Source organism: Periplaneta americana, chromosome 14 (assembly GCF_040183065.1).
Source record: "Periplaneta americana isolate PAMFEO1 chromosome 14, P.americana_PAMFEO1_priV1, whole genome shotgun sequence".
Lineage (NCBI taxonomy): Eukaryota > Metazoa > Arthropoda > Insecta > Blattodea > Blattidae > Periplaneta > Periplaneta americana.
In genome coordinates this window covers 159,668,953-159,690,716 of record NC_091130.1, presented here as the reverse complement: position 1 = coordinate 159,690,716, position 21,764 = coordinate 159,668,953, and the positions used below count along the sequence as shown (strand labels likewise).

Below are 21,764 nucleotides of genomic sequence, written 5' to 3'. Positions count from 1 at the left end.
AAATTCCTGAAAAATTAATTTTGTTGGGTAATCAAAAGGTTTATATAGACAAATTTTGATAATTCTTTTTGGAGCAAATTTAAAGGATGGAGAGTCGATTTTGCCATTCCTCCCCAACCTAAAATACCATACTGAATTATTGATTGAAACAGAGCTAAGTACACAGTATATAGAACATAATTATGAAAGTACAGTGTGACAAGCATGCCAAACGTCCATCAAACAGTTGTGTTAGTCGTTGTTATTATTCCAGAATCGCGGGTTCGGATCTGGCTGAGGACGGTGAAATTTGTATCGTTTCATCCTCCGGGAGTAAAGTCAAGCTGTGGGGCATGTCGCAGAACCTCTTTCCTCTAGGAATAATTCCTCGGAACTAAGGTCAGCATTCGTCGTAAGTCAGTGGAGTTCGTGTTACATTAGGCCTGCTGCTCACCGAAGTCGGCCCTGTTGTAGTACTTGGGGCACTGGAAGCCAGCCTCCTCGAAGACTGACGTCATGTCATTGACGGCCCCGTTGTAGAGGCACTGCCCCTCGGCCAGGATGTAGAGGTCGTCGAACATCTCGAAGAGCCGCGAACTGGGCTGGTGGATGGTGCACACCACGGTTCTGCCGCCTTGGGCGAGAGACTTCAGGTGTGAGATCACCTGCAGCGACGACGAGCTGTCCAGACCGCTGAAACGAGAACGGTAATAGAATCAAGCGCTAATGTTGGGTCTGCTTCAAGGCTGACTGTATTAAAGTATTTGCGCCTATTATTATATTTTAATAACCTTCATAGAAAAGGTATAATTAAAAAAAATTCCAAAATTTTTTTCAAGTCTCGTGAGAGGATTTATATTAAACCTCCAAACGAAGTTGAGATTTGAAAGGCTTCTCCAATGTCATGGCTCTTAAACATGGTTGAAAAACCCATATTCTTGACAACCCAATTGTATTGTATTTATTAACATTCCATGGTATTCATACATTGCTTACAGCTAGAATATGGAACAAGTCAAAAAACTTAATACTATTATAAAGTCTTAATTTATAGCCACAGTCTAGATGAAATATATACAGACGAGATTTACAATATAGTCTACTAGTACAACACAAAGTTTTAGTATCAATTTCATGAACTGTTGTTGAATGTCATGAATTCACCTACAGAATAGAAGGCGTGAGAAATTAGGTACTTCTTTAATTTGGCCCTAAATAATCTTATGTTTTGAGTTTCATTTTTTATATCGATAGGGAGGCTATTAAAAATTTTTACTGCCATATAACGCACTCCTTTTTGATAGCACGATAGACTTGCCGATGGAGTATGAAAGTCATTTTTGACGTGTATTTATGCTATGAACTGTTGAATTAGTTACAAAGTTTTCACGATTACATACGAGGAAGATTATTAATGAAAAAATATACTGACAAGCCATGGGCATTATTTGTAGTTTTTTTTAAATAGTCCTACAAGATTCACTAGATTTGGCACCTACTATTATTCTAATTACTCTTTTTTCTAATAGAAATATACTGTTACTATCTGTGGAATTTCCCCAGAATATTATTCCAAAACTCATTACCGAGTGGAAGTATGCAAAGTATATTGTTTTTAAGGTATTGATATTTACTATCTTTTGCATAGATCTAATAGGAATATAAGCTGAATTTAGTTTGCGGGTAATTTCTTAAATATGATTTTTCCAATTTAACACATTATCGATTTTTAAGCCAAGAAATTTGGTTGTTGTTGTTTCTAATAGGGATCTATTGTTAATTATTGCGCTAGAAAGCTTAGTGTAGTGCCTTGGGATACCACGTGACTGATATAGGTCAGAGTGTGGTCAAACGCTTGTCATCCCAATAATTGTATCATCATCATCATCATCATCTCATCATCATCATCATCATCATCGCCTTCCTGGGTTAGGCCCTGTATTCCACTGTTTTTAGGTTGTCCTATTGGCCGATATTCCCATGAGATTTTTGAAAATTGATAACCAAAAATTCTTTTTAAATGTTCACTTTATTTATTTTATACCTGTGGATTTGTTGATTTATTTAATCTTGTCGTATGTGTCAGTCCTAACACAGTCATTAAAATATGTGTAGCTATATTTCGCAGTTCGTGACTTTTTTTTTTATATTTCTTCCTTACTAATAAAATCTACTTCAATGTTTTCAATTATTTGTTCGTTTTATTTACCATTTAAATCATGTTTCCTTCGTTGCATAACTTAGTAGACAATATTATTAACTATTCTGTGTCAATGTCAATTACAAACCAACGAAGCCAGAAAATCACGTAAAAGATTCAGCCTTATATATAACTTGCCTTTCACTGTATAACTTTCAAGTGTTAAAACCAAGTGATCTTAAAATCTGGCATAGTTGCAACATTCAGTGCAATTTATTGCGTAATCCTGTGTGAGAGAGTGGGCAAAAAGTTGACACACGTTTACACCAGTCACGTGGACTCGGTGTGGTGTCTGAGAGCTGAATTTTGATACAGGGATGAATGGCCGATACATCGTTGACCGTCTCTGTTCAGTGCTTGACAGCATCTTCTTCCACGCCGAAGGCGCTCCCATCGCTCTTATGGCCGTTTTCTCGATCCATAACTATTCGTTGAAGATAGTAAGTCTGTACGTATTATGTACGATTGTCTCGATGTTCAGTAAGCCTAATGAATCCGTAAATCAGCGATTTAACTTCTCGATGTTGGTGGGATATGGAATCCGTAACTCTTCAGTTTTCAGCTGTTTTCATTTAAATAGCAAACAAAGCCCGCTAGATATATTGGAAATATTTGGTTGCTATGGTGATTATTACAGAAAAACAATATTACAAATCGCCAAATAAATTTATGAAGAAGTATTCGATATTGCATACAATATTAATAGACCAAGCAGTCCACGGTTAGCGTGCCTGGCGTGAAACAAGCGGGCCCGGTTTCAAATCCTGGTTGGCGCAAGTTACCTGTTTGAGGTTTTTCCGAGGTTTTCTCTCAACCCATTAAGAACAAATGCTGGGTAACTTTCCACGCTGGACCGTGGACTCATTTCGCTGGCATTATCACCTTCATATCATTCAGACGCTAGATGATCATAGCAGTTGATAAAGCATCGTAAAATAACCCACCAATCGGGTTGATTACTTTACAGAGTATTATAAATAAGAATTCTAGGAACGTTTTTGTCTGAATAAAGTACACCGAGCTTCGGTTGTGTTCGTGAAATGTGCAGTGAGTTCTGTGAACTATATCACGCTATGTGCTGCAAACAAAGAACTGTTTCATTGACAAAATTCTGTACTGACTAATGAACTGTTTCTTGTGCCAACTCCATTATTATTATTATTATTATTATTATTATTATTATTATTATTATTATTATTATTATTATTATTATTTAAGCTTTATATAGCTATACACAATGATTTTATGACAAAATTTCAACATTTTAAGCTGTAAATATGTTCAATGTTATCATTAATAAACTATTTCATACTAAAATTCTAGGACCCCGATTAGAGGGTAGTCAGGGAAGATTATGAACAGAATAACTTCAATACTTTTTCGAACGCTGGAAAAATAAACGTGTCCAACATGCGAGGTTGCCAGACTGCTTTGATTCCATGACGATCGCTGCTATGTGAAGAGGACAACTTACTTTGCTGTGACAGGGGAAGACAATTTGTCCAGTCATGCGAATTTATTGTGAGACAAATGAATGTGTGTGCCTCTTGAGTGTACGTAATTCCTTGTGACGTCACATTATTATCAGCAAACGTCGTGTAGTTTTATACTATGGATACTTATATCTTCTAGGATTGTGAGCTATAATCATATGTTGAAAATAGGAGAAATGAATGCAACTTAAAGCTTGGGAAATGTTAGTTTCATTATACCGTCAAACTCTTGTTTTAATATAATATCCACACGTTTGCATGCAGTGGCCTTACGTACAGTCCAGATATGTCAAGTGACATTTCTTTACTTGTCATGAATTATTCAGTGAAGTTTCAGACATAATTACATGTCTTGTAGTGCTTTGAGAAGTATGCACATTTTAATATTCATGACTTCTTACCGATGAAACTGCGATGTTGGATTGTCACGACATTCACTGGTGTCGTGTTTTAACAATCAAAGTTTAATGCAGCAGTACTGGTCTATTGCGGTAACTGTACCCCTATTGTCAGATATCAATTTTAATTTCAGTATTTCTAAAGATGAAAAATATGCGTATACATTTAACAGTGACATTATTTTATTTATTCTGGATATGAAGCGGTTCCCGATATCATCTCTGGTGAGGAAAGGAACTATACAAGTGATATACGCATATCTGTAGTCTATTGTATTGTTCAACAAACAGAAGTAATATACTTCCACCAGTCTTTAGTAGGAGAAAATATCATTTCCGGCCAGGAACGCGCGTAGAGACATGCATCAGTGGCCGGCTTAGGATAGGCTGAGATGATATTGAAAGGGGAATTGAAGGGTTCGGAGCCATAGTGGGCCAAGCGCCATTGATTAAAAACGGAGAAAGCAAGGGTTGAAGTTAAATGAATACCATAGTTTAATGAAGATTGACATATCATTTAGTTTTAATGTAAGGGTGTTTGAGAATAAGGTGCTTAGGAAAATATTTGGGGCTAAGAGGGATGAAGTTACAGGAGAATGGAGAAAGTTACACAACACAGAACTGCACGCATTGTATTCTTCACCTGACATAATTAGGAACATTAAATCCAGACGTTTGAGATGGGCAAGGCATGTAGCACGTATGGGCGAAACCAGAAACGCATATAGAGTATTAGTTGGGAGGACGGAGGGAAAAAGACCTTTAGGGAGGCCGAGAGGTAGATGGGAAGATAATATTAAAATGGATTTGAGGGAGGTGGGATATGATGATAGAGAATGAATTAATCTTGCTCAGGATAGGAACCGATGGCGGGCTTAAGTGAGGGCGGCAATGAACCTCCGGGTTCCTTAAAAGCCAGTAAGTAAGCAAGTAAGTATACTTTATATTACTTGCTATCATTGAAGTAAGTAAGTATACTTTATATTACTTGCTGTCATTGAAGTAAGTAAGCAAGTAAGTATACTTTATATTACTTGCTATCATTGAAGTAAGTAAGCAAGTAAGTATACTTTATATTACTTGCTATCATTGAAGTAAGTAAGTAAGTAAGTATACTTTATATTACTTGCTATCATTGAAGTAAGTAAGCAAGTAAGTATATTTTATATTACTTGCTATCATTGAAGTAAGTAAGCAAGTAAGTATACTTTATATTACTTGCTATCATTGAAGTAAGTAAGTATACTTTATATTACTTGCTATCATTGAAGTAAGTAAGCAAGTAAGTATACTTTATATTACTTGCTATCATTGAAGTAAGTAAGCAAGTAAGTATACTTTATATTACTTGCTATCATTGAAGTAAGTAAGTATACTTTATATTACTTGCTATCATTGAAGTAAGTAAGCAAGTAAGTATACTTTATATTACTTGCTATCATTGAAGTAAGTAAGTATACTTTATATTACTTGCTATCATTGAAGTAAGTAAGCAAGTAAGTATACTTTATATTACTTGCTATCATTGAAGTAAGTAAGTATACTTTATATTACTTGCTATCATTGAAGTAAGTAAGTATACTTTATATTACTTGCTATCATTGAAGTAAGTAAGCAAGTAAGTATACTTTATATTACTTGCTATCATTGAAATAAGTAAGTAAGTATACTTTATATTACTTGCTATCATTGAAGTAAGTAAGCAAGTAAGTATACTTTATATTACTTGCTATCATTGAAGTAAGTAAGCAAGTATACTTTATATTACTTGCTATCATTGAATTATGATAATAACTTAATTGTTTTCTACGGTTTTAGTAAATGGTGCTTGACCCAATATGATTCTGAACCCTTCAATTGTTGGCAGTGTTTGTGGAATGGGGAAGGGAAAACGCGAAATCTGTAAAAAATCCCCGAGTTTGGCTTTCTTCACTACAAATAAAATTCCACCAACGCCGGGATTTGAACTCTAGTCCGCGGTTGTTGTAACTAACTGGCTACCAAGCTGTCTTACATAGAGTACCGATATCCTGGTGTCCTCAGTTACCTGGTGGGCTCGTCGAAGAACATGACTGGCGGGTTGGTGAGCAGCTCCTGTGCGATGGACAGCCTCTTCTTCTCCCCCCCGGACAGACTGCCCACGCGCGTGTGCGCCGCCTTCCTGAGCCCCAGCAACTCCAGAATGTCGTTTATCTACGTGCAGAGGCTCCGTGTCAGCTTTGAAGCGCGTAATAATAGAAATGACGACTGCTGGTGGTGATAATCATAATAATGATTATTGATGATAATGGTAATTTATACTGGGTGTTCAGTTCAAAGTGTGTCATGGCTCGCTGTATGCCGTCATGTGGCTAGCCGATGAGCCTAGAAAATTCAGTCTTCCTACACTTCTGCAGAGGCGTATTACCTATGTGCCAGAGAAGTTGCCTGGCAAGTATGGCGTTCATTCTGAAGAGTACGTACTGTTACGTACGGAAACGCCGATAGTGGCAGGAATGTGAACTGTTTGGAAACACGTACTGAGGTGAATTTTTTTCTTACTGTCGGGATATGGGGAGAGGGTTAAGACGATTACTTACGTACTTGTTGACATTAACTTGGACGGTCAACATGGACACGGAGCATTTGATTTGTGTTGTGGAATGTTGCCGTACGCAACCGATGATAACAAATACCCTGCGTACGACTTGCCCGCGCAAAACACAGTTCGAAAGAGGTTATGGTAGCACACAGACCGTACAGACCGCCATCTGTTGCTACGACGTTCAAGTTATACCGTACACGTTCTCAAGTTCAGATTGAACGCCTTGATTAATAGGCAACTTCTCTGACATAAAAGCTGAAACTTGCTTCAAATCGCTGACTCACAATAGTGACGTCATGACACACTTTGAAATGAACACCCACTAGTGATAATCATCATGCTGTAATAACGATTGATGGTGATAATAATGAATTATGATGATGACTGATGGTTAAAATAATTATGACAATGATAATAATGATGATAATAATGTAGAATAATAATAATAATAGTTATAATAATATAATACTAATAGTAATAATAATAAATCGAACTATACAGCACCATATCCGTACATGGGCCAGGGTCGAACCGAGCATTTGCCATCTACTAATTGACTGCATATCTACCACACGCGATAAGAACGACGCATGGTGGCTGGTGCATAAAGATATTTTACACATTATTACATATACCTTGCCTCCCGTTTCAGTTACCTGTCATCATATCATAATCTCTTCACACGCACGCAAAATAGCCGCATACTAGCCATACCAACACATAAGACATCATCGTATTCATCATCATACACAATCTCGCTCTCGCGCTTGTGGAATACCCTACCCAGTGACATCAGAGACTGTCGGAATTTAGTAGCTTTCAAAAGCAAGCTTATTAAGCATTTTCTTACTGCGTAGAGTAGGCTTAATTTTTACTTAATTAATAAAAGAAATCCTTCTCTCTTCTTAACTTTTACAATGAACTGTCTAGCTTTTATTAATCAGTTAATCTTTTAGTACTTCGATTTTTATTGCATTTTTATTGTATTTGTAAATATAATATTAATTGTTATTATAATTGTAATTGTATTCTTAATATTGTAGTTGTAATCCCCCCTGGTAGAGGGGAAGGGAAGGCCTGATGGCCTTATATCTACTAGGTTAAATAAATAAATAAATAAATAAATAAATAAATAAATAAATAAATAAATAAAATATAATTATTGAAAAAATGCAACGATTTTCGCTCACTGTCCATTTTGAATCGCTTGTCAAGTGCGAAGTACAAGAGTCGTATTCTATACATAATCCGAGTGAAATACGTAACTACATGCGACATACCTACAGTCTGTATGCATATTTCAGCTAGCACAGTTTAAGGACACCCTCCATAAGTGATGTTGCACTCCTGTCCTTATATTAACTTATGTGAAACACTCTGATGTTCATACAGGGACCAAATGCTTGTGTTTTTACTGCAAATCCAATCTATCTTCCAAACTGTGGATTATATAACAATTTTTTGTTATGAAACTTATTGAAAATTACATATTTTGTAGGAAAAAAGAATTACTCCAGAATGGGTAGACTTAGATCAATGAATATTTGAAAAAAATAAACAGGAAACCTCGGTTATCAAGTAACCGGTAAATAATGCTGTGTAAAGATTTTGAGGTTTATTGCTATAGTATAGCAGTCCGGTTCCCCCGTAGGCGATTCCCACCTGAGCGGTCCGTGGTTCGATTCCGGCGTGAACGGAGATTTATCTCTATTCCACGGGTCTGAGTGCTTGTCCTCGCCTTGTGTCGTATCCACGGTGATGTTTGCATCGTGCTGGCATTGACGCCTGTACTCTGGAAGAGTTTAGTGTAGGTGCGAAGAAGATGACGTCAGAAAGAGAGGAAAAATGAAAATGAATGTGTAGTTACAATAGTAACGTTGGTGTAATTTTTGGGAATCACCCTGTGTATGAAGTTAATTTGAGATTTGGAAACACTGTTGACGTTTCAACAGTAGAGGTCGAAATTAAACACGGGCTAGAATTGACCAATAAATTTTGTCTGGAACTCTGAAGTCTGTAATAGGGTTGTCCCTCGCAGAGGAAGCCACGGCAAGGGTCTTATCCCCTGGATTTAATTTGGATTACCTTGTGTGGCTGATTGCCATGTTTAGATATATCACAGAATAGTACATTATGCAACGAGCCTATAATGGTAGTAATTAAGACGCGAGTATGTTTATGAAACGAGCGCAAGCGAGTTTCATAATTTTCATACGAGCTTCTTAATTACCATTATAGGCGAGTTTCATACGACTTTTTATGCTCGACCATATTTATAACTTGATATTATTAATTTTTTAGCAATGTCCCGTATGTTGTGAGATGTGCGCAGACGCGAAAGTATTGATTTTTTCCGAGGAACAGATGTCCACATTGACGTTGCTAGGCTATAAGAACCTACAGAGATAACATTGAAATTAAATTAGACATTGAAAAACGAGATGACAAATTGAATTTATTTGAATATTATTTACAATTAACGCTAATTATTATAGTAACAGAACATAACCTTCTGCGACAGTATTGGATTTCCAGCCTCCGTGACTTTTCGCTAATTCTCTTTCGATTGCATATCCGAGAATAATCGATACTTGCGGTTTTATAACGGTAGAAAGATGAACTGTCATTGGCTGAACAGTTGTAACCTGAGTCGTCTTTGGCTGAAAGACCTGACCTTTAATGAGTAGGTGTACTTTAATGACGTGCATTAAAGGTCTGCTACCAGGTGTATAATTACTACATTTCGGCATGGTCGAGCATAAAAATTATTAACGGTAGTTAATTATGGGGGTAAGTATTCGATGGACACATTTCTATCAATGTTTAGACTTCCGGCACTATGTTGAGCCTAAAACAGAATGAACAATAACACGACAAAACAATTGTTAACCTTAAAGTGCAGTTACTTTGCTCACTCAGTTCGACCTACAATTTCTTTGTTCACATTTTTGCGCAGTTTGATACCACCAGCCTCCTCACAACCTGATTACTCGACGAACCTTAGCGCAGTCAGCTGGTATGGGTTGGGATTGCATAATGGGCCAAGTGCACAGGCAGTCGGTTACCATGACATTCCTCTCCTGTTTTCCGATCTTTGGGTTCAGCTTGAAGCTGGCAGCCACCGCCAGGGTCTCCCTCGTCGTCAGCAGGTCCATGAGGTAGCAGTCCTGCGTGATGTAGCAGCACTGCCGGCCGAACTCTTCCAAGTCCCTCTCCACGCCGTTCACCAGGATGCATCCCGTCACGCCGTTTATCCTGAAATCAACGAGTCTCCAGTTATCACGCCAAAGTCACGACCCCTGTTAACAGTTCGTAACCACAGTGTACGCAGGCCTTGCAGCTTCACGATCTTGGATTCGAATCCTGTCTACGTGGATATTCGTTTTCGATGTGTTAAGCCACCCCCGGCATTAGTAGCAGTATGAATGCTTGCTGCCTGGCACTCGTATCTGTCGCAGGCTGAGTTGACCTCGTCGGAAATTGAACCCGCGAGTAACGTCGCCCCAGTTATGGCTCCTAAGAAACCCGCAGGTTCATTGCCGCCCTCACATAAGCCCGCCATTGGTCCCTATCCTGAGCAAGATTAACCCAGTCTCTATAATCATATCCCACCTCCCTCAAATCTATTTTAATATTATCCTCCTATCTACGTCTCGCCCTCCCCAAAGTCTTATTCCCTCCGGCCTCCCAACTAACACTGTATATGCATTTCTGGATTCGCTCATACGTGCTACATGCCCTGCCCATCTCAAACGTCTGGATTTAATGTTCCTAATTATGTCAGGTGAAGAATACAATGCGTGCAGTTCTGTGTTGTGTAACTTTCTCCATTCTCCTGTAACTTCATCCCTCTTAGCCCCAAATATTTTCCTAAGCATCCTTATTCTCAAACACCCTTAACCTATGTTCCTCTCTCAAAGTGAGAGTCCAAGTTTCACAACCATGCAGAACAACCGGTAATATAACTGTTTTATAAATTATTCTAACCTTCAGCTTTTTCGAGAGCGGACTGGATAATAAAAGCTTCTCAACCGAATAATAACAGGCATTTCCCATATTTTTTCTGCGTTTAATTTCCTCTTGATTGTCATTTATATCTGTTATTGTTGCTCCAAGTTACTTGAATTTCAAATTTTTATATTTCCATTTCGTACAATGTTCTGGTCACGAGAAATAATCATATACTTTGTTCTTTCGGGGTTTACCTTCAAACCTATCTCCTTAATTGCTTCAAGTAAAATTCCCGTGCTTCAGATATGATTATTATCGTTACTAAATACCAGTAATTGCATACTAGAATTGGCCTTTACAAGACCTTGGCGAGGCCTGTACTTTGTTACGGCAGTGAGGCATGGACATTGAGGAAGAAAGACGAAAGCAGAATAACGGCTAATGAAATGAAATTTATGAGATATACAGCGGTATATACGAAATGGGATCACAAACGCAATGAAGATGTAATGGAAGAATTACAACTAGAACCTGTAATTAATCACGTAAAACATTATCAGAACAACTGAATAAATCATCTGCAACGCATGCATAGAGATAGAATCCCAAAAGTCATGCTCCACTATCGTCCAAACGGGAAGAGATCTCTCGGTCGTCCAAAGAAGCGCTGGATTGAAAATTCAACTGTGAGATCGTAACTGGCCATTTGGCCTAATACTTGAAGGGAAGAAGAAGAAGAAGAATACGAGTAATGTAATCCCTGTATCATTAATTTTGTACAGGATGAATGTAATCCATAACGGAAATCTTTAAGTTACAGAACTTGTACTATGCTGTACAATTGAGAGCTTCTACTGCTGCACTTTACGGTGAAGAATCGGTAGAATGGAGAAAAATTCTCTCGGCACCGGGACTCGAACCTGGGTTTCCAGCTTTACGTGCTGGCGCTTTATCCACTAAGCCACGCCGGATTCAAGCTTCGATGCTGTCGGACCCCGGCCACTCAGTCACTCGTAATGAGTGCACCTCTGTACTGTGGTTGGACACTGTCTACTGTCACACACCCCACAGTATACTGTGACAGGGGGACACAGTAGGTAGGACATAAGATAAAAGGTAAAGGTAACCCCGTCACATGCCATGAAGGCACTTGGGGGGCATGGAGGTAGAGCCCCATGCTTTCCATGACCTCAGCACTAGAATGAGGTGGTGTGGTCGGCACCACGCTCTGGTAGGTAGAACATAAAAAAATAAATAAAAATAAATAATAATAAAAATATTAGAGGTATTCAATCGGCATCGGAGCTTGAATCCGGTGTGACTTCGTGGATAAAGCGCTAACACGTAAAATGGAAACCCGGATTCGAGTACCGGTGTCGGAGATAATTTTTCTCCGTTCTACCGATCCTTTACCACATGGAAACGCAGAATTACTCCACTGAAACTTGGATACATCAGAGTAATATTCTGCTACTGTAGTTAGCGTGTATATTGATTAAACATATCAATATGCCGAGTATTTCAGTGAGTATTTGAGGGGGAGAAAGAGGGTAAGTGAGCACGTCGACTGAGTTGGCAATCCTGTGTTAATCTTTTCTCTTTGTATGTACAATTTGATTTTTTGTTAACTAATTATGTTTTGTTAAAATATAAATCTTAGCCTAATTATGTTACAAACTAAGTTGCTAAATCATAACTAGTGTTAAAATAAAAAATAATTAACACCCTGTGAACAATTGGTTTCTGACCATTGATTTCTTATGTCTAATTGTTTAGTTCGCTGTCCTGTATAACTCCTCGGAGTTTGTCGGTAGAATTTAGGTTCACCCTGTATATTTCTTTGAAAATGTGCCACTCATTCCAATTACTTCTTGACGATTTCATTTTTCCAATGAACGTGTTACAATAGATAGATAACACTGAGTACGCCGTAAGTTCTAATTTTTTTCAGAATTATACATTTATTCAGAAAATTGTTTAAATACAAGCATGTTCGTACCACTTCAAAACAAAAGCGACGCGCTGAATATGCATGGCCTGCGTGTTGAAACAAAGGAATGTCTTCTATATTTAACTGCATTATGTAATAATTTTCGTGTGACGTAACGCTATTGAGCAAAGTAGTGATAGACAAAATTGCACACAAAAAGGGAAAAACAATGGAGTTACATAATTTTTAGAAAAAAATTCATGAACAGCAAAACTATATGATAGCACAAGAGAAGAGTTGATATGATATGTTAAGACCGATACTGCAAACATCGACACTTTCTGCATGTGATATTCAGGCCTGTATCGATTTCAGATGGGTCGATAGTACAATTTCTCTGTAGGTGTAATCGATACTCATATCTACTTGGTACTACTTCTTGAGGTCCTAAGTCATCTAGGTGTTTTGGTCTTCCTTTGGACCAACACTGTACTCGTAAGGCAGGCTCTCTGATCGTATGGTTAGACGATGCAGAACAACCGTGGAGAGTCAAGTCAAAGGGAAGACACCCAGTCAAGTAGAATGAAGATGAATGTCCACCGACATGGAGAATCGAAACACAGACTACTTGATTGGGCAGACCGACATTCGATGCCAGAACTTCAATGCCTGCTTGAACATGTGAGTCCTGCAAGCACAATGAAGAATTTGGACTGTCTTCCAGTTGGTACTTCTTATGTTCAGTCGAAATGTGAATGAAAAGCATTATATTGAATTAAAAGTTGTGACTTGTAATTTGTCTAGGCGTATTGCCCTAGTAAATTTACTCCTAAAGAAAAACATTAACAAAATCTGTTGGAGGTCTCAGGAGAAATGTACGAAGGTAAACTCATAGAGACACAAAGGAGGATTGTTGTAGTGATAATTTAACATTTTTATTTAGTTCATTCCAGCCGTCCTGCTTTCTATCAGGTTCTCTCCCGAATTGTTCCTCTCAAAATGTTCCTTTCAAAACGAAATATTTATGTAACCCCATCGGATTGTAGAACTTCCACTGCTACGTTTTCTGTCAGGAATCAAAACTTACCAAATGGCGGCATCGCTCATATTCCTTACCCACAAGGAGCGAGCAACAAGTTGCGGACAGAATGTTTCTGCAGCAACTCCTCGCTTGCCTGCGTATAGATATGATTTGGTCATCCGTGCAGAAGAAAACAATTCTTGGCAAGCAAACCAAGCAGCAATCGATAGCCATCTGTCTCATTGCCTTACCTTGACCGCGGGGTTCGCACATTAAAGTTTCATGAGGCGGTCTGCCCAACCGTCTCGTAGTGACTCCTGCAGAATCGTGGATTCAATCGCATGTAATTCTTAATTTGTCTAGTTTCGGTTTCACACACTGAGCTCCAAGTAGTACATCGATGCATATTGTGTGGGGCATAGCGCGATAAAGAAAAAACATAATAGTTTTCTTTTTAATTTCTGCTTTGAACTTCATTAGAGTACTTTCTTTTGTAGATCCTTGTATCTGGCCTTGCCTCATGAAGTCTGGTACTTCCAAGCTATGCTTGGTGGATCCTCCTCTTCGTGTATTCCTCGCTAAAGGTTTTAACTCTGCGAGGCTCTTCTCTTCTTTTTGACTCCCGCAGCTTTCGTCTCGTTCCCGTCTTGCGAGCCACTTGTCCAAACCGTTTCTGCTGCCAGCTAGCCAGGCTGTTGGGAGTCGATCCCGGTAGCTTCGCAAACAGCAGCGGTGATTTCCCCAATGTCGCATCCAGTGCTCACAGTTACTGCGTCCGGAAGGATTATATCAATGGGAAGAATCCATAGTCCCACTGGGAATCGAAAGCCGAACCTTCTGGCTTGTGGCTCAACGCCTTTAACACGACGTCACTGGGCGCCCTCTTGAGTGGGGTAATTGACTCCTCTGACATGGACATTTTTATCAACATACCCACTGCGTAATTTGTATGAATGTATGTATTTACATTGCAAGTGGGCAACTCCCGGTGGCAGTGGTTACTTAGTTACACACAATAATTACAATTAATGCACAGTGACAATTAATACACAATAAACAATTAATACACAGTGACAATTAATACACAATAAACAATTAATATACAGTAACAATTAATACACAGTAACAATTAATACACAATAAACAATTAATACACAATAAATAATTAATACACAGTAACAATTAATACACAGTAACAATTAATACACAATAAATAATTAATGCACAGTAACAATTAATACACAGTAACAATTAATACACAATAAATAATTAATGCACAGTAACAATTAATAAACAAATAATATACAATAACAATTAATACACAATAAACAACTAATACACAATAGCAATAAATTAATACACAATAGCAATAAATTAATACACAATAAACATTTAATACACAATAACAATTAATGCACAATAATTAATCTACAATAACAAATACTAACCAATATATAATTACAATATACAATAATTACAAAATACACAATCATTACAATTAATAATAATACATAAAATAACTAAATTAATAAGTGAACATAATTTTCCATTACAAGCTACACCTGTATAGGCCCTACATAAGTTTGACATTGCTACTGATTATCTTTCACTTCACTCTCGCCTCACCCAATGTTATAAAAGAAGCAGGATGAATACATTATCGTTATAGCTGATCAACTGAATATCCAGCATGTGTTCTTGATTTCGAATAGAACCATAGCAGTTTCCGTAAAATTGATCAATATTTCGGTACCAGGGACGCTGGAAGCAGCAAAAAGTAAAGATGGAGGTCTTATCCTGCACAACGCTAGTCAACAGCCGATACCTTAATTCCTGTTAACGTAACAGATCTAACCTGGAAGTTTATTATTATTATTATTATTATTATTATTATTATTATTATTATTATTATTATTATTGACGGCTGGCTGTTGATGGTTTTGGAGGTGGACAGTGGGTGGTTGCTAGATGGTTAGTTGGTGGTGGTGGTTAATGGTAGTACAGGTATATTCTATTATTGCAAAGAGTTTTGCTTTCCAAAGGCCTCATTTGTCTCTCATTAAAAAACCTCACGTTACCAGTTGCGCTGCATCTCTCCAGCGTTGTGACAGTGCAGCTGGCTTTAAGATTCCTTTGCAGATCGAAAACCTACATTTGTTGGGATCAGCGTTTAAAGGACAAAACTAAAATTCTTTCAGTAATTTATTATCATAGTGCACTGATCTCTTAAACTGACTAACCATATTGAGAATTAATTAAATAGCTTTCCAAAATACGGTGTGAAATGTTTGACGTAAAATAGCTTTTTTCTCGAAAAGGAAGCACAAACGAGCAAAATTGTGTTAAACTTTTGTGTTTTAAATATATATAAAAAATAATCCCTTGAAATTAATGGCATTACTGTATATTCCTACAATACAATAGATCCATAGTACAACATTCTGTATACGACAGAGTTGTCTGGGAAATAGGTCTATTCGAGGAACGAAATTTTAAGTAAAATATTAGCAACTTACTACTAAAAGCAGGCGTTTCACTTACTTGAAGCCTGACAGCACGTTCAGCAGAGAGGACTTGCCGGCCCCTGACGGCCCTAGCACAGCTGTGAGCCGTCCTGAGCGGAACTTGCCGCTCACGTCCCTCAGGATCGCTATCTGCTGCTCGTTGCGTGCTGAAACTGGAAAGATCCAACGTTAGTGTAGGGCTGGAAATAACCGATCAGCCTATTTTAAAATGTAGAACCCCCTTTGGTCTGATTTGTCACTCGCTTTGGTCTGATTACCTGGTTGGGTTTTTACCGAGGTTCCCCCAACCATAAGGCAAATGCCGGGTAATCTTTTGGCGAATACTCGGGCCTCACATGATCTCACTACAGCTCGCCAAAATGTTGTTAAAAATTGTAGAAAATTACAAAATTATAAAACTATAAAAACTGTAAAATATTGTAAAAATTGCAATTGTAATATTGTAAAATTTTGACTTGTTCCACATCTTAAAGCTTCATTGCTCATGTAAGATCTATGGAATAAAATAAATGAAATGAAATGAAAATTAAAGGAGGTTAACCGTTCAAAAATAACTTTTTGAATTCGAAAAATTAGTCACGAAGACAAAATGAAAGCTTCCTGAAAATGTACTCAAAGACCAATTTACAACGATTTGTTAACTAACCAAAAATGACGTCATTAGATGCTGAATAATAGAGTTCATAAAAAAAAACTACAAGTGATAACAAGAGTTTATTAAATTGTAGTATATAAATCTCAGTTTTAAATTTAAATATACATTTATTATTACAATAAGAAAACCATAAAAATATATATAAAGTTATAGAAACAATAGTAATATGCGTTACAAGAGCGGTATGTTGAAGTTTTCATGTTCGAGGAAAAGTTTGAAAAAGCGAAACGTAGTTGAGTTTTTTTAATTTCCGAGAATTGAAAGGAAACATATCGCTCGTGTATCGTACATTATTTTGTGCGAAGATCGTTTATTACATACCTGAAAGAAGAATTTCTAATTAGTTGCAATGAAATCTCCATCTTGGTTTCTTTTCAGTGACGGCAAATTTGCAAAACAAAAATATCTATCTTCAACATTGTTCCTTTAAAGCGTTTTCTGTGTTTACTATACTCCAGCAGGCCGTGATATACATCTGTCTTTCCCCCCCCTCCCAGTCTATAAATGCGAACTTAAACAACAAGCGGTAAGGTTATGTAATGATTTAGAGTTTACTTAATTTTTGCAAATATTTAAAAACAATAATTAACATTGCAATTTAGGTGAAATTGCAGTGGTAAGTTTCCAATTTATAATTATTACTATGTTAAACGTCTCTGAAAATAATATGTTAAAAGCCTAAAGCAGTAAAATCAATATGTCACTTAAGCGGTAAGAAGAGGGAAATTGTTATGTGTGTTAGGTTGGGAATACTGAATGTGGAATTTTAGACTTATCGCGGATTGGTTTTGTGCGGAAACAAAGCAAATACTCACGATCTCGCACAAAGGTACATTAAAAACTATTACATAGGTACATACAACAGAAATATAAATTAAAGAATTTACCCCCGTATGAGCAAACCTCGTGGTCGGGAGTTCAAAACCGCACTATAGACAAGCAGAAAGAAGCAAAAAACAAAATAAACAAGTTGCTCACTTAATTCACAAGGGCTTATAATAAATATAAAAAATAAAATAAAACTACACAATTACATCATTTTTTCAGTGCGGTAGTAATCTGTATATGACACATTCCGACAGACAGTCTGCTTATCTGTAACCAATAAATACTGAAGTTAACATTTCTCGCCGTTGAAAATGCTCCAATATTCTGAGAAGTCAACGATTAAGAAAGGCGTAGATTATTAACAGTTGAATGAGAATCGAATCTCATTTTGTCATCTATGGACAGATGAAGTGAGTAGGAAAGATCCACGCGACAATAATTTTGATTTGCAAGCTGTTTACTTATAAAATAAACGATGTTGGACAGGTATTTGAGATATATTTCATAGACGAGCATATTAAGAAACAAGTTTATAACGCAATAATTGTATAACATTATAAACCAGTTTCATACGCTATTTTTTGCATGACAGCGTTATAAAACAATATAATATATTGTAAATTTTATTAGTAACAACAACAATGTAATTTATTCGTCACAACAATAATTCCTTTCTACAATTCACCTTAAACGCTCTCGTCAACAATTGGATCTTCACTCAACACAGTATTCGGTATAGCACTCCACCGACGACAATGACAATTTACTTGTACTATTACGCACAACAATGAACTGTTAATCTTAACTAATATTTACAAATCACTATTTACAAATCAGAACTATCAGTTCTCAGTTCACAGTTCTTCTATCTCAGTCACTCGAGTTCACAGTATCTCGAACCAAAGACCTTCAGAGACAGTTCACTGTACTCGAACTCGGGTCCCTCCAACTGCGGTCCACTGCACTCGAACTCAGGTCCCTCCAACTGCGGTCCACTGCACTCGAACTCAGGCCTTCGGATGCTGACGCAGATGCGGACGCACACTCGAGTCGAACTCCGGTACACAAGACTGGCTTGCTTGCTCTGGCTTTCTCACTGACTGGCTGACTAATCAACTGAAAACTGCTGTCGTTCCTTCGCGTCCGTAATTTATAACCACAGCGACGTAGCCTCGAAGGTTCCACGCGTCTCTAGAGATGGCACTCCAGAAAAAGCCAGAGCCCTCTCCTCTCTACCAGCACCAGATGCGCGCGCACTCTCGCTCCACTCTCTCGCCGCGTTGGCCCTTTCCCCTCTTCGCCGCGCGCCATCCCAAAGTGCTCCGCGCGATCTTCTCTCTTGCGGGACGCTGGTCGTGAGTTCGAATCTCACGTCGCTGTCACAATATTATACAACGAGCCTATTATAATAGTGATTAAGACGCGATTGTTTATGAAATGAGCTTACTCGAGTTTTATAGTTTTATAATTTTCATACGAGCGTCTTATACACAAGATGCATACGACTGTTTTTGTTCGACCATAATTATAGGTCTCAGTTTTGAGCTTTTACAAATATGTTGCCATGTTATTTTCATGATAATACTTATTAATAATATATCTGAACTGCGACCGAACACGAGCGCTGCTCATTCGGTCCTCAAATTTTGTTAATATTACTGTATCTCCTTTTTTATATTGATTGTATTATTTTATTTCTATTTCTATAGTTGTAATTATATTCTGTATTCTGTATATTTAAATTTAAATAAATAAATAAATAAAAAATAATGAAATGGTGAACATGCATGTATTTTCAGCATGTTCTCGACTATTGCAACAGATGGCACTAGTGTGAGTGTCTTTTCATCGTGTTCCCGAGTAGTGCAACAGATGGCAGGCGTGTACGCCGTATTTGTTGATTTTTTGCTGGGCTTGGTATGGAGATTTTAACCTCAAAGCAACACACATTAAAACACGGGAAATTAACTCAATTTATTAGAATATTAAAATTAACATGAATATAATTTATTTTATTTTAAATAGATATTGTTGATTGTGCAGTTTGTGAAATTTATCTGGGGAATGGCTCCCAGTGAAATGTTTGGAGTTGTGTTAATGTTTATTTGAGTGATTCCATCAATGTCACTTTCAAAACTTGCGCCTGTCATTTTGGATTGGTGCTCTCAAGGCTTGCGGGATGTTGCGAGTACGATATTAATCAATATCGCATATGCTTAGTTGTAAATCGATAGTTGCAATAACATAATGAACAGCAGTACTTTAATCCATGCCATTAAGATACATGTAATTAGTGTATTACAGTATGGCAGAGCAAAAAAGAAAAAAATCAGATTTGTAATGACGGGAAGTTTGATATCATCACAGTCTAGTATATACAGTCGCGAATCTCAATACGTAATAAATATGCAAACATCAGATAGTTGCTCACCACTAGGATCGCTAATATCGCCTCATTACAGGCAATGCAAAATAGTACCGTCACAGTCTATTGTTTCTGGCACCCTCAAAACTCAAGCTTCGTGACTGTATATAGTACTTTGTGATATCATGATCTGTGAAGAAAGAAGTTACTATGAGTACAATGATACTATAGCATTGGCATATCGTTTCAGAATGAGACAAACTAGGCCTCCTGAATAGAAGTCATGACGTTTTAGTTGTCATGGTGATATTATGGCAGTAATGCGATAGTGTAGCATATTATGCAAGATTTTGACTAACGATAAAGATTGTTTGTAATGCTGGTGTACAAATAAATACATTATTTTTATTCAATCTATATTTAAAAAAATAACCGGTCGTTCGGTTATTGATGAGCAGAACCGGTTACCAGGTTAAGCCGGCATAAATGACCGGTAATTAACCGGTTAACCTTGTCAAAATAGCCGGTTATTTTTACTCATCTCTACGATCTAGCGAGGCCTGAACCGGATAAATGCTATTGGAATAACTCGTGCTTACTAAAACTAATACTGTGGTATGAACAATAGAAATTCATTATCGCATTCAGCGCACATAGGAGTAAAAAATCACATTGTTTTGCATTGGGGTAAAATTTCATGTTGTTAAGTAAATATTGGTTAGTGGAAATTGGTAGTTTATAAGTTCATGTGTACATTAAAACCTACAAACTTCGCAGGAAATTAATATGGACATGGCCACATCTTCAGATTCAGGACAATTCTTTCTTCAAATTAGATTATTATTATTATTATTATTATTATTATTATTATTATTATTATTACTATTACTATTATTTGGAATTGAATGGGTTACATCAGCTTTTTGTCTATGCGGATGACGTGAATATGTTAGGACAAAATCCACAAATGATTAGGGAAAACACGGGAATTTTACTGGAAGCAAGTAAAGCGATAGGTTTGGAAGTAAATCCCGAAAAGACAAAGTATTTGATTATGTCTCGTGGGCAGAATATTGTACGAAATGGATATATAAAAATTGAAGATTTATCCTTCCAAAAGGTGGAAAAATTCAAATATCTTGGAGCAACAGTAACAAATATAAATGACACTCGGGAGGAAATTAAACGCAGAATAAATATGGGAAATGCCTGTTATTATTCGGTTGAGAAGCTTTTATCATCTAGTCTGCTGTCAAAAAATCTGAAAGTTAGAATTTATAAAACAGTTATATTACCGGTTGTTCTGTATGGTTGTGAAACTTGGACTCTCACTTTGAGAGAGGAAGAGAGATTAAGGGTGTTTGAGAGTAAGGTTCTTAGGAAAATATTTGGGGCTAAGAGGGATGAAGTTACAGGAGAATGGAGAAAGTTACACAATGCAGAGCTGCACGCATTGTATTCTTCACCTGACATAATTAGGAACATTAAATCCAGACATTTGAGATGGGCTGGGCATGTAGCACGTATGGGCGAATCCATAAATGCATATAGAGTGTTAGTTGGGAGGCCGAAGGAAAAAAAATATATTTAGGGAGGCCGAGACGTAGATGGGAGGATAATATTAATATGTATTTAAGGGAGATGGGATATGATGATAGAGAATGGATTAATCTTGCTCAGGATAGGGACCGATGGCGGGCTTATGTGAGGGCGGCAATGAACCTCCGGGTTCCTTAAAAGCCATTTGTGAGTAGGTATTATTATTATTATTATTATTATTGCGTCCATATGTTTCATTTTCCACAAATATTGTAAATCCGTTTTTGCACCAGTTG

The 21,764-nt window shown here is 37.2% G+C and overlaps 1 protein-coding gene across 3 annotated transcripts in view; it reads right to left on the bottom strand.

Annotated features, from left to right (window-relative positions):
- LOC138713942 (ATP-binding cassette sub-family G member 1-like) overlaps positions 1-21,764 on the bottom strand; it is a 73,761-nt gene that overhangs the window by 25,408 nt on the left and 26,589 nt on the right. For all 3 annotated transcript variants that reach the window (XM_069846495.1, XM_069846494.1, XM_069846493.1), the window contains exons 3-6: positions 16,098-16,233; positions 9,720-9,909; positions 6,118-6,263; positions 434-672 (exon numbers count right to left, since the gene is read on the bottom strand). In XM_069846495.1, the coding sequence (XP_069702596.1) occupies positions 434-672; positions 6,118-6,263; positions 9,720-9,909; positions 16,098-16,233 (711 nt within the window). The remainder of the gene's footprint in view (positions 1-433; positions 673-6,117; positions 6,264-9,719; positions 9,910-16,097; positions 16,234-21,764) is intronic.